Source organism: Myiozetetes cayanensis, unplaced genomic scaffold, assembly GCF_022539395.1.
Source record: "Myiozetetes cayanensis isolate MyiCay16 unplaced genomic scaffold, myiCay2020 scf34, whole genome shotgun sequence".
Lineage (NCBI taxonomy): Eukaryota > Metazoa > Chordata > Aves > Passeriformes > Tyrannidae > Myiozetetes > Myiozetetes cayanensis.
The window spans coordinates 2,191,188-2,208,465 of record NW_026087566.1 but is presented as its reverse complement, the minus strand read 5'-3'; the positions used below and the strand labels follow the sequence as shown (position 1 = coordinate 2,208,465).

Sequence of the window (17,278 nt, the reverse complement as noted above, 5' to 3'; positions counted from 1 at the left end):
CCGGGACACGGCGGCGGGGGGGGCTCTGCCCGGCGGGGCGGGCGAGGGGCAGCTTCCTCCCCTCCTCCCTCCCTCCGCTCCCTTTCTCTCCTCTCTCCCTTCCCTCTCTCTCTCTCTCTCTTAATTTTTTTTAATGGAATTTCTCCAACTCCACCTTTGTTGTGCTGGGCGTCATTCCCCGCAGCCAATCCCGGCCGGGCAGCGCCTGCACATTCCCGGCCATCCCGGCTGCCTGCACAGTACGGGCCATCCCGGGCTGCTTCCGTGCCACCGGCCGCCGCCACGGTACCGAACGCCCCCCGCGGCTCCGGGTACCCCGGGCTGCCTCCCCGGCTGCCTCCGCTTCCATGGTGCCGATCACCCCCGGCCACCGCCAGGGCACCGCCTGCCTCCATGTCCCCGCGGCTGCTTCCGCGGTCCCGGCTGCCTCCACGGTGGCGGCCACCCCGGCAGTCCTGGCCTGTCGGGCTGCTGCCGCGGTACCGAACACCCGCACGGTGCCGAACACCCCCGCGGTACCGCGTACCCCGGGCTGCCTCCACGGCACCGGCTGCCTCCGTGGGATCGGCCACCCCGGCTTGCCTGTACGGCACCGACCGCCCCAGCCACCACCGGTGCCGGGCTGCAGCCGCCGTACCGACCGCCCTGCCTGCCCCAAGGCACCGGGGCTGACTGTGCTACGACCACAGGCCGCCCGCATGCCGCGGCCGTTCCTTCCCGGCTGCCGGCACATTCCCGGCTGCCGGCGAGCTCCGGCAATCTGATCGCTGCTGCAAGGCCGGCGTGCTCCCGGAGCTCCGGCCATTTCCCTGCTCCCAAGCCAGGCTGGCACAGGCAAGCTCCGGCCGGCACCTGCCACGAGGCAGCGGGACTTCCCCCCGTAAAGGATGCGGGATGGTCTGGGAATATGGGGCCACACGGCTTTATGGGCTACAGGCATCTCCCTGGCACGGGAACGGCCAACATCTAGGGGATTTTCACCCTTAATAAGGGAAAAAAAATAATAATCCCTAAATCTGCGTGCAGTTGGCCCCCCTCCTCCAGATGATTTGGGGGTGCGGGGGTGGTGCCTGGCTGTGCAAGTGGCTTATTTGGGCTTTATCCCGAAGGGAAGGATCAACCAGACGGAGGGACAGCCGGATTCTCTGCCACGTCCTGCTCTCCGGGCTGTGCCAAGCCAGGCCGGGCAGCTCCAGCGCCGGCTGGTTAATCCCTCCTGCGAGAGCTTAAAAATAAAAATATATGTATTTATTCAGCAGGGGAAAGGGCCTGGGCTGGGCTGGATCCCCGAATTGTGGGAATTGCTGCTGCTTTGCAGGAAGGTAAAATCACAAAAGGAAAAACCAACGTAAACAAACAAAACATTTAGAGGCAATCAGGCCAAATACATGAAATTTGATATTTTAAATTTTTTTACTTTTTTTTTTTTTTTTAAGCAAAAAACCATTTTTGGAGTGTCAATGTGCTCCAGGCCCGATCCCCCCAGTGGCTTTTGTCACTGGGAAGGGACACCAGAACCGTGGGAATCAACCACAGACCCTGCAGCGGGTGGGCTGGGAGTGGGGACCCCCCAAATCTGTGCACAAACAGTGACAATATCCCACTGGACCCCTCCAGAAGATCCCGGGGTGTCCCATGTCCCCTGTCCATGGATGGCATGGAGCACCCTGTGATGCTGCAGGCACTGTGGCTCTCCCCTTCCAGGGGCGATGCTCCAACGTGATCCCCCTCTGGAGCTCCATGCTCCCCCCTCCTCATTAGCAACCAATTAATTAGCATTTATTTCCCCCTCATTACTCTACTCCCATCCCTAATTCCCCCTCCCTCCATTTCCCTGGGCTGAGGCAAATTCAAAGAAGAGCTTGACCTAAATTCCCAACCCCAAACCGGGCTGGATCCCGCGGCCGTGACCTCGCTGCCATCTCCCAGGGAATAACAAACTCTTCCCAGGGTGGAAAACAAGAGGGATGGGTGCAGGCAGATGCCGTCCTCCACCACTGGGATTTGGAGGCAGGGATGGCCTCTGGATGGCACCCGGCATGTCTTGTCCACATGAGGCTGGCATAAGGAAGGGAAGCTGCTGGATGCGCAGGCCTTGGGCTGGAAAACACCAGCCATGCGCCTCCATCTCTGGAAAACAGGGAGTAGCAGCTATGGCAGGCTTGGGAAAAGCTGGTGGCCACACTGGGGTTTTATCCCAGCCCCATGGAAAGAGTTTGGGGTCCCGGTTGGGAGCAGTCATGGATGCTGATCCCAATTCCTGCCCCACGGGAAGGCTGGGGGCGAACGGGCACAGCCCTTCCCACGGCCCCGCTCACGGAGAGCCGGGTGTTCCCCCGTTGGTTAATGGGATTATGGATAATCGGGGTCAATCTGGTGCCAGGGGCTGGGGGAGGGGCAGGGGCTGCTCTGCACCCTGGGCCAGCAGCCCTGGATCAAGATGTTCCCAATCCCCTCTGGAGCAGGGACAGCCAAGGCCATGTGGCAGTGGGGCAGCACCCCAGGGTGCAGGGGGATGAGGGGGGCTGAGCACCCCGGGATGGCCACAGGAATCTCTTGGATTCCCTGACATCCTGGGATGGTTACAGTGAGCAACCCAGGATGACTGTGGGGAGCATCCCAGAATGGCTGGGATATATTCCAGGATACAGGAGCATCCCAGAATGGCTGGGATATATTCCAGGATACAGAGAGCATCCCAGAATGCCGTGATGAGCATCTTGGTACAACTGCACTGCCCATTCCAAGGGGGATGGACAGCTCCAAAAGCTGCTGCTACTCCTTTTTGGGGGGGGGAATTAAACGAGGCAACGCACCAGAAAAATTCCCAACTGGAAAGAAAACCCCCATTTCCTTTCTGATTTTATTAATTTCTTTATTAAAGCCTGATACAGAGGTGGGGGGAAGGGAAGGAGGAAACCCCAAAGATCGAAACATTTTTTTTTTATTTCAGACACATAATTAATAAAACTAAACCAACCCCAAACACAAGGCCCCGGGTGGGGCTACCCACTCCCACCCCCCTACTCTCCCACCCACCCCCGCTGATTTTGGGGTCAAAAATGAGCAAATTTGGAGCCTGATCCAGTGTTCTGTGCCCTGGCTGGATCCAATCCTTGAGGGTGACCAGGACAGAATGAGCCTTGGCGGGATCAGGGGGATGCTCAGCTGGACTGGGAGCAATCCCAGCGGAAACAGGGCAAGACATGGTCAGCAAGCAAGGGAAAAATCAAGGAAAAACTACATGGATTTACCTGGAATGCTATAAAAATAAAGAGGACTAATTAACTAACTAACTAACACTAATTCATGAATGCAGTGAGACTGACAGACTGGTCCTTAGAGTTTAGGCCCTGACCAGGATCCTTAAAAATCATCTTTTATAGAAAATTCTGAATTTTGATATAATTCTCTAGTATATACACACACACACACACGGCCCCGCTGCAGCAGGGGCACAACCAGCCCTAAAAATAAATTACAACCCCCCCCAGTAGCATCAAATATACAGATCACTCCTTGCAGCTGCTTTTTTTTTTTTTTTCTATTTTTCCTCAATTTTTTTTTCATTTTTAAGGTGCTTTTTCATCCTTTTTTTGGGAATTTTTGCTTGGCTCTTGAGCGAATCCTACGTGCGGAAGCATCAGCGTAATTATAAGTGATTTTTTTTTTTTTTGGCTGTTTTTAGCATGATTGTTTTCATTCTAAATATATAAACTCCCTCACTGGACTATTTACATCCCAACTCTGGGAGGTGCTGGAAGCGCAGCGGAGCAGCTGGGATGATCCCACTGGAGCAAACGATGGAGAAAATGGGAGAAGGGCTCCGTGGGGTGAAGGGTCTGTCCCAGCTCGCTGAATGTTCATCTGGGGAGGAGGGGCCAGGCTGGGGGGGGTCCCCAAGGGCTGGGAGTAATGAGGGGGACCCCATCCTGCTGTGTCTCCATCCCTGCCTTCCTCCTCCCTCCGGGCTCCGACGTCTTCCTCCAGCTCCTTCCCATGCTCAGTGCCCGGTGGTGCCCTTGGGGATGGGATGGTGACACATCCCACCTTGCCACGGGGTGAGGGTGGCTCATGGAACCCCCCCCCCAGCCCAGGCAGCCCCTTCCCCAGCGGGCAGCAGAGTGGGGGGAGGTGAGATCACACCATCCAAAATGTTTTTTAAAAGTAGCAAAAAAAAAAAAAAGGGAAAAACAACTGAAAAAATAATTCCATTCCCAGGTGTGCAGGGGGGTCGTTGGGGGGCCGGGGGGGCCGGCCCTTAACTGGGCATCTGCACCTCGTTGTACACATCCGTTCCCTCCTGCTCCTCGAAGGTCACCACGGCGTCATCCGCATCCAGCTGGAGAGAGGAGAGGGAGTCAGGGGGACAGGGATGGGGACAGGGACAGGGGATGGGGATAGGGATGAAGATAAGGAAGGAGAAAGGGCTAGGGATGGGGACAGGGGTGGAGACAGGGATGGGGATGGGGACACAGAGGGGATGGGGACAGGGTTGGAGAAAAGGATGGGGATGGGGAGGGGTCAGGAATGGGGTCAGGATTGAGGACAGGGACGGTGATGGGGATGGAGAACGAGGTGGGAGGGAGAGGAATGGGGCAAGGACAGGTTGAGGATGGGGACAGGGGTGGGAATGAGGGATGCAGATGAGGACAGGGATTGAGACAGGGATGAGGGTGGGTACACAGATGGGGATGGAGACAGGAATGGGACAGGGATGGGGATGAGGACGGGGACATGAGCAGAGACAAAGATGGGGCTGGAGACAGTGAGGGGGATACATACAGAGATGAGGATGGGGACAGGGATGGGGATGGACACCAGGACCAGCAGAGGGACAGGGACAGCACAGCAGTGGCTCCCAGCACGTGCTGGGGCTACGTACACATTTGAGCTCGATGTCATGGAAGATCTTGGGGAGCAGGAAGCGCCGCAGGGGCACGGTGAGGATGAGGACAAAGGGCAGCGCCAGCGAGGCCGGGGTGGACTTCACCACCCACAGCAGCACGAGCACGATGATCTGGGTGAAGGTGAAGAGGTGCATCCTCCAAGTCTTCACCTGTGGGACAAGGAGCCCAGTGAAGGTCAGCACTGAAGGAGGAGGCTCTTTGGGGAGCCTCAAGCAATTTCAGGGGTGCTGCAGCCCAGGACACCCCCAAACCCATGGCCACCCGTCGGGATGACACAGGGCTCACTCACCCTGGTGACATAGGGCTCGTCAGGGTGGTACTTGGGGGGCATCAGCAGGAGCAGGATGCGGTCGAAGAGCTGGATGCCGAAGAGGGAGGTGACCCCCATGTAGAGGAAGATGCCGAAGAGCACGGCCAGCGGGATGTACTTCAGGATGGGCTCCATGAGGATGGACACACCTGCGGTGGAGAAGGAGAGGTTGGGGAGAGCTCCTGGGGGCACCCCCAGCCCTCACCTCCCGTGCAGGGGGGCACCTCCCCAGCTCACCGATGAGCACGGCCACCAGCAAGCTGCTGATGCGCTGCTCCTTGACCTCCAGGATCTGGGATTTCTCCCCGGGAGAGGACGCCTTGCTCATGACGGTGAGGGCGTTGGCGTGGGTGATGGTGCGGACGGTGGTGGCACTGAGCCAGGGCATCCCGAAAAGGGCCGCCAGCCCCCCCATGGCCACGATCAGCAGCAGGTCCAGGTGGAAGCCGCTGCCCTTCACCAGCTTCCTCTCGGGCTTGCTGACGATGAGGCTGCGGGGACACAGGGGACGAGCTGGTGACACAGCACCCCCAGGGAGGTCCCCTTTGTGCCCGTCCCACCGTGCACCCCGCAGCCTTCCCCTCCCCGTGTCCCCCCCATGCTCACGTGGTGATCTGCGTCTCGAGGAAGATGAGGATGAAGACCAGGAGGGCGGGCACCACGGAGGCGAACATCATCCAGATGGGGAATTCTTCTCGCAGCCCCATGGGGTTGATAAACCAGCCCCGGGCGGACGAGTTGGTGACCTCCAGCCCTTTAGGGACGCTCAGTTTCTGGAGTGAGGGGATGGGACACAGGGATGAGCACCCAGCTCCACGTCCCCGTGTTGGGGACACCTGTCCCCCCCTCCACAAGCCCTGCCCTCACGGACCTGCGTGTACGTGTCCTTGATGAAGAAGTCAGCCAGGGCCATGATGAAGATGGAAATGGGCACCCCAAAGTCCCCGATCAAGCGCCGGACCTGTGGGGACACGGTGACCACACTGAGCTCTCAGGAACATGCAATGAGTTTGCCCGGTCTCGGCCACCAAGCCCCCCGTTTTGCAGCGGGGAGGGGGGGACACCACAGTGCCCTCCCTGCCCTCACCTTGCCAGGCAGGAAGGCGCTGTTCTTGAACTTGCGCAGGAAGAAGGCCAGGAAGAAGGTGCCAGCCATGAGGATGAGGGACAGCAGGGCCGTGTTGGGCTCCGGCTCTGAGGGGTCAAAGTCATCCTTCACGTTGTACTCCCGCTTCAGGGGGTGTTGCTTGAAAATCTGGGGAGGGAAGGGGAGGCAGTGAGCGAGGATGGGGATGGGGGATCCCCCTGAACCCCTCCTGCCATGCTGGGAGCCCTGCAGGAGCATCCTGATGGGTGCAGGATGTGTGCTGGGAGGCGGGGGTGGGACATCTATGTGGGGTTCACCTCCCCGCCCCAAAATCCCCCTATGGCGAGGAGCATCAACCACAGAATGAATAGTCAGGGTTGGAAGGGACCTCATGAGCTGGGGAACACCTGGAAAAGGGGAGAAAACACCGGGAGATGGGCTCCACCCCTGCATCCCACTGTTTCTATGGAAACCCAGGTGATAACCACAATCTGCAGCCCCCTCTCCCCCCTTCCCCACTGTGGGACCCCCACGCCCCTCACCGTGACCAGCTTGGAGAAGGTCTCGAAGATGAAAATGAGGGAGATGAGGAAGGAGAAGATCTCCTGGGTGTAGCGGGACAGGAAGCGCACCAGGAAACTGCCCTCGAAGGCCACCACCACCAGCACCAGCAGGATCATCCAGAAGCCAATCCAGATCCGGCCCACGATGTATTCCAAGCCATTGCTGCTGCAGAACTGGGGAGCCAGAGGGCACAGCCCTGTCAGGTCCCCCAGAGCCCCCCAGCACGGGCACCCAGGTGGGCTGGACCTTGGCATCCCACAGTGGCCCCACACATCCTTCCCCAGGACAGGGATGGTGTGGCATACGGCACCCCACCCTGTGCCATCCCCCCTGTGCCATCCATCAGGACATCCTTCCTGTGCCACCCACCCTGCCATCCCCACTGTGCCATCCCCCCCACAGCAGCACCCCGTGCCTCTCCCAGGGCTGGTGGGGACACCCCAAGCCCACTGTGGTGGGTGGGGGGCACCCACAGGCACCGGGGGGGTACCCACCCCGTAAAAGGCTTCCTCGAAGACAAGGAGGGGTCCTGAGAATCCAACAACCAGGAGGGGCTGGGCACTGAGGAGGCTGAAGAGCACACACTGCACACAGGTGGAGATGAGCAGCTCCGACACCCCCATCATGCCCTTGGTCTTCTCACCTGAGAGGGAGCAGGGCCAGTGAGTGCCAGGTTGGGGGGCACAGCACTGTGCCCCCCAGTCCTTGGGCACCAGGATTAGGGGGTGCATAACCCCCTGGGAGCATCCCCATGGGATGATGATGAACAAGGCAGAGGCCCCTTGGGGAACATCCCCCTCCCCTGGCGTGTCCCCAGCCTGTCCCCCCCCCATTACCCAGCAAGCCTCCGAAGGTGACAGCGGGTGACAGCGCCGCGAAGTAGATGAAGATGACAGCGGCCAGGCACTGGGGGCTGAGGGCGTCCTTGATGTCGCTGAGGTATTTGGGGTACCGGCGGCAGATGTCCCTCACCAGCCCCCCAAAGGGCCGCCCCGTCCTGCGCAGGGGGTCGTCGTCCTCCTGCACCGGCGCGTCCAGCCCTGGGGACACACCAGGCGACCATGGGGACACCCCGTGTGCAAGGGGGTGTCCCGCCCGCCACGGGGACAGGGAATTTCAGTGGGGGGTCCAGGTGGTCCCTGCCATACCCAGGTCTTTCAGGAAGCCCTCGCTGGGCGGTTTCTTGGGGGGTTGGTAGCGGCGGCGGAGGAGCTCGCGCTGCAGCGGGACCAGGGCGCGGAGCAGCTGCTCGCTGGGGGTCTCGGTGGGAGGCAGGACAATGCTGGCCTCCAGGAATTCATCCACCGCCCGCACCAGGTCCTGCCGGCCCTCGGCCAGGTAGGCATCCTGGCGAAACACCTGTGGGATCGCCCAGGGATGGGTGCTCCGGCACCGGCTCTGGCACCCCTGAGCGTCCCCGTGGGGATGGGGTGTGCTGGGGACATGGGGATAAGGGGGCACATGGGGCACAAGGGCTTGGGGACAGACATGGAACCACAGGGGCATGGGGACGCAGGGATAAGGTGGGAGATGGGGGGCTTGGGCACAGGGGATGTGTTTGCTGGGACACATGGGGACAAAGGGACGCTTTGGCCTCGGGGACATGGGGACACAGGTGCATGGGGACAAGGGGACACGGTGGCAGGGGGACATAGGGATCAGAGAGAGACATGGCACAGGGGGACGAGCCCTGTTAGAGGGTGCAGCCCCAGGGGTGGGGACTCCAGGGTGCTCAGGGGGGCTGATGGCAGTGGCAGCGACAGGGACGGTGGCAGTGGGGGTGGCAGTGGCAGTGGTGGGTGAGCCGTACCCTCTCTGACATCATGGTGGCGATGGCACGGCCGATCTCGTGGTAGCTGATGTTGTGGCTGTCGGGGCCCAGCACCACGACGAGGAAGCGGACGGAGAGGGACACGTCGAGGACACCGTCCAGTGTCACCGCGTCCTTCAGGCGCACGAAGGCCAGCGTTGGCTGCTCCAGGAAGGCTGCACAGCCTGGGGGCAGGATGGGATGGGATGGGATGGGATGGGGTCATGGGGGACCAGGCACAGGGACACAGGGGACAGGGACATGGGGACGTGGGAGCACAGAGACAGCAGGACACCGAAATATGGGGACATCGGGGATGGAGACAAGGTGACATTATAGGCTTGGGGATGTGGGGGGACAAGGAGAGTGGGACGGGGGCACAAAGACATGAGGACAATGAGGCACAGGGATACAGAGACATGGGGACACAGAGATAGATGGGCATGGGAGCACAGGGACCTTGGGGCACAGGGACACAGGGGAATTAGGGGACATGAGGACAAGGGGCATGGGGACAGGGACCCGGAGAGCAGCGCTGAGCAGCAGCAGGCGGCGGCGAGAGCTGAAGATGGGGAGAGGCAAAAAAGGCGCAAGAAAGGCAGGGCGTGAGCGAGCACAGCGAGATGGCAAAGCTCCCCCTGCACTCCCTGACCCTGTGCCCACCCCCCTCAGCCTGCACCCACCCCCCTGACCCAACCCAGCACCCGCCACCCCGCTGACCACTCACCCACGAGGACCAGGGTGGCCTCAGCATCCTCGGGGATCTTCTCTGGGAGCTGGGGTTTGGAGGCCCCACTCTATCGCAGGCAGATGGATGGTAGGAATTAGCCAGCCAGCCTCGGTGGCTGTCCCTGTGGTCCTCTGTGCCCCCTGCATGTCTCCCTCTGCTGTGTTCCTCTCTGTCCCCTGCATGTCACCCACTATCCCCAGCATGTCACCCACTGTCCCATGTCTCTGTCCCCTGAATGTCCCATCTCCTGCTTGTCCCCCACCACTCCCTGAGTCTCCCTCTCTGTCCCATAAGTGTCCCCCACCATTCCCTGCGTGTCCCTGTCCACACAAGCATGTGTGGGTGTGCAACTGGTGTGTACAACTGGTGTGTTCGCCTGTGTGTGTGTGTCTACACCCTGTGTGCATCTCCTACCCCCAGCCCCGCCCCCCCAGTGCCCCCCAGTGCCCCCGGTACCTGCTCAGTCCCTGCCAGCTTGCTCATCTCCATGGGCTGCTGTTCCCTCATCAGTGGCTGCTCCACGTCGTCCCGGCGGGTGCCCGAGCGCTGCAGCAGCGCTGGTGGCAGCGTCCACACTGATTCACCCTCACTGGGGTGGCTGAGAGCATCGGGGGAGGGTTGTGTCAGACCCCCCAGTGCCATCAACCACCCCCAGACGCCCATAAGGCAGCCTCAGCCCTGTGGGTGTGCTGGGACACCCGAACAGGGCTGGAGGATAAAGCTTTCCCACCCTGATTCAGACTCCAGTGGGATGCACTGGGGTGGGTCCAGCCCAGACCCAGGGGACCCTCTGGGAGCACCAGTCCTGGCCATGCCTGTGCTGGGTCCAGCCCAGACCCTGGGGACCCTCTGAGAGCAGCAGCCCTGGCCATACCTGTGCCGCAGGAGCAGCGTCCTCAGGATGTCCTCCCGGTCCTGCGGCTTCCACTGCCCCTCGTAGATCATCTGGTCGATGAGGATGTTGACGATGGCCGCCATCGAGTTGGCCGCCACATCGAGCAGAATGGCACCTGTGGGGACAGCACTGTCACCACCCGGCCGGTGTGGGGTCCCCAGTGGCATCCAGGCGGTCCCCAAGGGTGTCCCCACCTTTGTTCAAAGCCCGTCGGATCTCCAGGAGGTTGCGGTAGGTCAGGAAGGAGAGATGGGGCGGGCTCCACTGCCCTGATTCCTGGAAATCCTCCTCCAGCTTGAGCCAGTGGCCGGCCTCCATCCAGCACAAGTCCTTCGAGCTGTCCATGACCAGCTCGTGGAGCTCCACGTAGCCCTGCAGCCAGAGATGGGGGGGTCAGGGTCCCCATGGCCACACCAGGGACCCCCAGGGCACCCAGTGTCTCCTCTCCCTGTGTCCTGGTGTTCCCAGGTTGGTCTCCAAGTGGCCACAGTCCACATACCCTCGGGAATGGGGAGGGAATGGGGGTCCCTGGGACAGCACCCACCTCATAGGTGTCCCGCTGGGACAGGAGCCTCCTGCTCCCCGATGCCTCCGGGTCCACATCGGTCACCGACTCAGCTGCAAGTGGAGCCACCGAAGCGTTAGCTGGTCCCTGTCCCAGCCCAGACCCTCTCCCTGGGGTCTGTTGAAGGTGCCTCCCCCCACCACCTCCATCCCGCACCCATCTGGGGTCACCTGGAAGTGTCCCCTTCTCAATCACCCCCAACCCAGACCCAGTTGGGGTCACCTGGATGTGTCCCCTTTTCTGTCACACCCCAGCCCTCCTGGGGACTCGCTGGACGTGTCCACCCATTGCCCCATCCCAGACCTTCCATCACCCCTCACCCTGACAATGCCTTTGGTCCCCTCACATCCCCAAAGCCCAGCCCCTGGGGCAGGGAGACAGTCTGGGGACATCACCGGGGCCAGGATGAGGACAGGGCTCGTGGCCACCGCCCTGTCACCACCACAACACCAGCACCCAGCACCGAGCACCGCCACTGGGATGGGGACACGGGGACACCACATCCCCGGCCAGCCAGACCCCAGGAGCTCGAGGTATCCCTGTCTTCATCCCCTGCCTACCTGCGGGCGCCCCTGCGCTCCCCATGTCCCCGCAGCTCTGTCCCTATAAAGTGGGGAGCGATCCCCGCAGCCGCCCTGTGTGCACCGTAAATCCCGTAGCACTTCCTTTGCTGACAGTAAACACCAGCGCGGTTCCCGCCCGCTCGCTGACACCCCACCGTGGGGACAGGCTCACCCCGTCCCCCTCCGCCCTCGGCGAGGACCACCGCGGTCCCCTCGCTGTCCCCAGCCGGGTCACCCCGCGGGGGGATGCTGCTGTAAGATCCGCATCCCGCTCTACCGGAGGAAGGATGCTGCGCCCACGGGAGCGGGGATGGGGCGCGTCCCTTGCCACCGTGTCCCCGGCGGCGTTGGCCGTGGCACACGGGCACGAGTGTGTCCTCGTCCCTGCCCGCCACCGCCGCCACCGAGCCGCCCGGCGCCAGCCGGCGTTCGGCCCCAAGTGGTTCTTGTCCTCACCCCAAACAAAGACTTTATTTATCCTCAATCAGTGGGCGATTACGGGCAAGTGGCAGCGGTCACCCCGCGGCGTGCCCTGACGCCCGGGTGACGGTCACCCCGCGCAGGGAGGGGACAGGGGTGGGTGGCAGAACCGGGGCAAGACGGCGCGATGGAGAGCTGGGGGTTGTGGGGGGGAAACGCCGGGCTGGGCTGGGCTTCGTCCCCCGGGGACCCCGCGGTCACTCACTCTGCCCTCCGCCACGGCGGGGGGGCTGTCCCGGGGGGGCCCCGGCCGAGCGCCTCTTCCCTTGCAGGTCATAACATCCCCGGCGGCCGGGCAGATACTGGCTGCAAAACACACACCGCCGGCACGGGGGGGTCAGCGCCGAGCACCGCGGGTGCCACCGGCCTCCCCCCGGGGGATGCCAGCCGGGCAGGCAGGGCAGCGTCCGGCCGCGATTTGGGGACTCACCGCAGGGGCGTCAGCTCCTCGGCTCTGGCCCTCCACGCGTGCAAGGGGGACCCGATGCCACCGCCGGCCCCTGCGCGGAACAGGTGGCAGCGTTACCCCCCGACTCGTGTCACCCCAACGGGGGACCCGAGCCCAAACACCCCCTCGGGGTGGCAGCTCTGGAACAACCGAGCTTGGGGCAAGGGATGCTCCGGGGCACTCAGACCTCCCTCCCCGGGGGCTCAAGGACCTCGGGTGGCCCCAAGGACAGCCCCTTTTCAGGTACCCACAGCCCTGGCGCTGGAGGTGGCACCTCACGGCACGGGGGCTTTGGCAAAGGGTGTCGCTTCCTTTGGGAGATGCCACCCCTGAGGGTTGGTGTCCCTGCCTGACCCCTCGCTCTGAGCGAGCCCCTCTGCCGGTGCCACGCTGGCACCCGGGAAACACATCCATGCAACACGCCCGTGCCGTGCTGTGCCCGTGCAGTGCTTCTGCCCATGCCGTGCTGTGCCCACGCAACACGTCTGTGCCACGCCGTGCCCATACAACATGCCCATGCCATTCAAGCACCCATGGAACATGCCTGTGCCATGCTGTGCACATGCAACATGCCCGTGCCATTCAAGCAACCATGGAACATGCCTGTGCCATGCTGTGCCCATACAACACGCCTGTGCCACGCTGGCACCCATGCAACGTGCTGCTGATCCCCCCCGTGTGCCCACACGACGCTGGCCCCTGCGAGACACCCCTGCCCAGGCAGTGCTGGTGCCCGTGCAACACACCGGTGCCGTGCTGGTGCCCGTGCCCAGCCAGCACCCACAGAACTCCGGTGCCCACACAACATGCGACCTCGAGCCGCTGGTGCCCCTGCAGGGCTGGCACCCAGCCGGTGCCGGTGCCCATGCGGTGCCCTCACCCACACAACGCTGCCACCTGTGCAATGCCACTGTCACCCACGCAGTGAGGTGTGACCCCTGCCACGCCAGCGCCCGTGTGACACACCAGTGCCCATGCAATGCCACGCCCGTGCAGTGCTGGCAGCCGTACGACACTGGTGCCCATGCAATGGCCCCCCCTTGCAGTGCTGGTGCCCCCACCATGCCAGTGTCCCCCAGCACCCCAGGAGTCACTCACTGCTCATCTCCCCCAGCGACAGGCGGGAGTCCTTTAGGCCGGGGTCCTCGTAGCCCTCGGGGTCGAGGGTCCTCCTCATCCCCTCCTCGTAGGCCTCCTGTTGGACAGAGAGAAGGGGGTCAGCGGGGTCTCGTACCCTCAACGCCTCGCCGGGGCTGTGCCGGGGCGCAGCAGCAGAGCCGGGGCGGGGGGCCGGGGGTCCCTACCTGGCCGGGCCCCTCCATGGCCTCGGGCTCGGCCCCCGCTGCCGCCTCGCTGCGTCCCGGCGCTCAGCCCGGTGCCACCATAACCCGGCGCTCTGCGGGGCGGGCGCGGGGGAAACCAGAGAGAACACGTTAGCAGAGACCAGGGCATCGCTCGGTGCCCCCGCCCGGGATAGGGGTTCGTCTCCTGGGATGGGGCTGGGGCTGAACATCGTGGCCGTTCCCGCAGCCCCTGTCTGCCTAAACTGCTCCCCACGGGCTGGGAGGTCCGGGGTTGGGGGTCCCCCGGGGAAGTCATGCCCTGCCCTGTCGCCATCCAGGATGGGAACCGACGTCAGGCGACGGCAGAGCCCCGGCAGCTTCCCACCAGGGACGTGGCATCCCGCCCTGGCCCACCCATGCCCATGCACACCATGTCCTGTGCCCGGGGGTCAGGTCCCGTACAGACCCACACCCAGGGACTGGGGTCCCGCATGACCTCTCACAAGTGGGTGGGGGTCCCATATAGACCCACACACGGGGGCTGGGGTCCCACACACAGTACCCAGGTCCCCCTGCAACCCCTCCCAGGCCCCCTGGCACAGCGCGGGGGTGAGAAAGGGGAAACTGAGGCACAGCTGGGCTCACGGGACACTCCAAAACAGGACAGTGTAAGCGCCCCAGAGCCCCCCAGGGTGCACAGCTGGGGAGACCCCTGCTGTTACCCCCCCATCAGCACCCAAATACTCTTCAGCACCCAGTTCCTGCACCTCCTTTCACCCTCCTGGACCCTACTTTGCCCACCCCCCCCGGGCTGTGCCCCACTCCCCTCCCGCAGCTGCCCCAGGGCTGTGCAGGGGGACAACCGCCAGGGGGCGCCCTATCCTCGCACTGCACCCCCCTTTTGCCCCCAGGCAGCCCGGAGGGACCCAGGGGTCCGGACCCCCCATTCCCTTTAAACCCCCCCACCCCATAACCTCACCCTTGTCCCCCAGCCCAGGAGGGGGGTGTCCTGCCCCGGGACTCCCAGACCCCCCGTTCCAGCCCCCCCCGTGACGTCCCCCTCATTTTGGAAGGGCCAAGGACCTCATCTGTCCCCCACCACCCCGGCCCAGAGGACCCCTCATGGGGGCTCAGGGGCAAGGTCAGGGCATGGGGAGCTTCGGGGGGAACCAGCCCCCCCAGATCTCACCGGGGTGATGCAGCAGCTCGCTGCCGGCCGGGGGGCGGCGGGAGCCGAGGTGGGGTCCCGGACACCCCGCGGGGATCCACGAGATCCCCGGTGGGGCCACGGGATCCCCGGTGCGGCGCAGGAGCCGCGGCGGGGCCACGGGATGGACGGCCGGCTCCGGACCCGGCCTCCTCCTTCCTGCCCCGCCTGGCCCCGGGGCTGGCGGCCCCCGGCCCCCCAGCCCGGCCTGTCCCGGGGCCCCCGGCCCCCAGCCCCGCCGGCGGCTCTTGCATCAGCCCGGTGCACCGGGCTGCGCCCCGCTGATAACGCCCGGCACCCGCTCTCGGCCCCCGCCCCGCTCCACCCGCTGCCCCCCGCACTGCCCCGCAGCGCCCCGAGGCCGGGCTGAGGGGCTGGGGACCCGCGGGGTGCTGGGGCACCTTCTAGCGAGGTCACCCGGACCTGCTGAATCCATCCCTGGACCACCTCGCACCGTATAGAGCCCATACATCCCACGGCACGCGTGTGAGAGAGAGCCCACACGTCCTGCCCTGCACATCATGGGGCACAGGATGGAGCACGTCCTGCACCACCACCCTCCTGCACGGTATAGAGCCCCTGTGTCCCTCATGGTGTGCGTGGGGTGGAGTCCACACCGTGTCTCCTGCACCACACAGCCAACGTGTTCCTTTATGGAGCCCACTCATCCCACACCATCCACGCAGCGTGGCTGGGATCCCTCCCGCAGTGGGTACAACCACCACGGCTCAGTACAGAGCCCACACATCCCATGCCACGCAGCCAGAGTGGCTCAGGACTGGGCTCACACCTCCTATTCCATATACCCAGCACGGCTCAGCGTGGAGCCCACACATCCCACACCATCCACACGGCGTGCCTGGGATTCTTCCTGCAGCAGGTACGGTCACCACGGCTCATTGTGCAACCCACGTATCCCACACCATCCCTGTGGCACGGCTGGGGTCCCTCCTGCAGCAGATACCCCCATGGCTCCATGTGGAGCCCATACATCCTGGACCATCCACACAACTCAGGCTCAGCTCAGCTGAGGCTCAGCTCCTGCCCACAGTGGGTGCAATCCCTGTGGCTCCATGTGGTGCAGAACCCATACATCCCATGCCATCTGCACGGTGTGGCTGGGCTCCGTCCCGCCACAGGTGCCCCCATGGCTCCACACGGAGCCCACACATCCCATGCCATCCACACGGCGCGCCTGGGATCCCTCTCCTGGTTCCGTATGGAACCCACACATCCCAAGGTATCCACGCAGTACGGATGGGGGCCCACCCTCCTTGTCCCCATAGGGAGCCCATACCCCCCATCCCACAGCACCTCCCACCCCGGCACCCCCTTGCTGACAGCCCTCCACCCCTCACCCCACACCAGGGTGCCCTCCCAGCCCTGCCTGGCCCCGCCATCCCCCCCGCCCACCCCGTCCCCCCACTCCCACCCCAGGGACCCCCCGAGGGGACCCCGCACCTACCCCTGGGGTGCCTCCGGACGGCCCTGCCCGCGCTCTGCCTGCGGCTGCCCGGGCTGCGAGACACCAATGCCCTGAGTCACGCTCACCTCCCTAATCTCGCCCCCCTGGGGCTCACCCGGCCCCCCCCGGGGCCCCCCGTAAACAAGGTTATCGGGGTGCAACATCTTGAGGCGCGAGGCTGTGCCCCGCCTGTGCCCCGCTGCCCCCGTCCCGTCCCTCTGCCTGCCCCGGCAGCACCGGCCCTGCTCCCGCTGCCCCCCCGTATCTTGTTTACCTCCGGGTTTCCCTGCGGGGAATCCCCGGGATCCCCCCGGCTGTCCCCCCTTCCCGTGGGGTTGGGATGTTCTCTTTAAAAAAAAAAAAAAATTAAAAAAAAGGGGGTTCCTGGGGAGGTTCCCCGGGAGGAGGCGTGGGGGGGGACACGAGGATGGGGGATGCGTTAGGGTGTCCGTCTGTCCCGTGGGATTGGCGTCATTGGGGTGTCCTGGAGAGGGGGTGGAATAGGAAGGGCTCTGTGTGTGTGTCTGTGTGCACATCTACGCGTGTGTGTGCACTCACACACCTGTGTCTTTATATTCACAGCCTTTCCAAAGGGGTCCTGGCCCCAAATCCCAAACCCAAATCCCAGGGACAAGGAGGAGCAAGCCTTGCACACACACACAGAGACCTGCAGCAGCCCCCCAGTGCCTGGGGACAGTCACGGGGTCCCCCACAAGGTCCCTCTGTCCGTGGGGTCACACCAGCGCTGTCCCCCCTGTGCCAGCCCGGTCTGAGGAGCTCACCCAGTTGGGGGGTCAGTCCCACGTTTTTGGGACCCAGTGGCACCCACAGAGCGGTGGAGGGTGGTGCTGGGTCTGGGTGCCCGATAACGGCCCCTGGCCTTATCTGGGTGCTGCCAAGGGCTCCCCTCCCTGCACAGCCATGGGGATTTTGGGGGTCCCTCCCCCCCCGTGTGCCCCCC

General features: G+C 63.6%; 1 protein-coding gene across 4 annotated transcripts; it reads right to left on the bottom strand.

Annotated features, from left to right (window-relative positions):
* Window positions 1–2,819: 2,819 nt before the first annotated feature.
* On the bottom strand, window positions 2,820–16,362 carry SLC4A1 (solute carrier family 4 member 1 (Diego blood group)). Of its 4 annotated transcripts, XM_050327610.1 has the most exons (21): window positions 13,667–13,815; window positions 13,461–13,557; window positions 12,345–12,414; window positions 12,120–12,220; window positions 10,851–10,924; window positions 10,501–10,678; window positions 10,286–10,421; window positions 9,868–10,009; window positions 9,409–9,478; window positions 8,682–8,866; window positions 8,020–8,230; window positions 7,708–7,911; window positions 7,366–7,514; window positions 6,850–7,044; window positions 6,308–6,475; window positions 6,092–6,181; window positions 5,827–5,993; window positions 5,458–5,711; window positions 5,200–5,369; window positions 4,886–5,059; window positions 2,820–4,342 (listed from the first exon to the last, which is right to left on the bottom strand). In XM_050327610.1, exons 1-21 carry the CDS (start codon window positions 13,682–13,684, stop codon window positions 4,262–4,264), a joined length of 2,934 nt encoding a protein of 977 aa, XP_050183567.1. In that variant the 5' UTR covers window positions 13,685–13,815; the 3' UTR covers window positions 2,820–4,261. The 4 variants fall into 4 exon arrangements, with proteins under 4 accessions (XP_050183567.1, XP_050183565.1, XP_050183564.1 ...); XM_050327608.1 differs by lacking the exons at window positions 12,120–12,220; window positions 12,345–12,414 and adding an exon at window positions 16,318–16,333 and having other exon boundaries at window positions 2,821–4,342; window positions 13,667–13,758; XM_050327607.1 differs by lacking the exons at window positions 12,120–12,220; window positions 12,345–12,414 and having other exon boundaries at window positions 2,821–4,342; window positions 13,667–13,814.
* Between the last annotated feature and the right edge of the window lie 916 nt (window positions 16,363–17,278).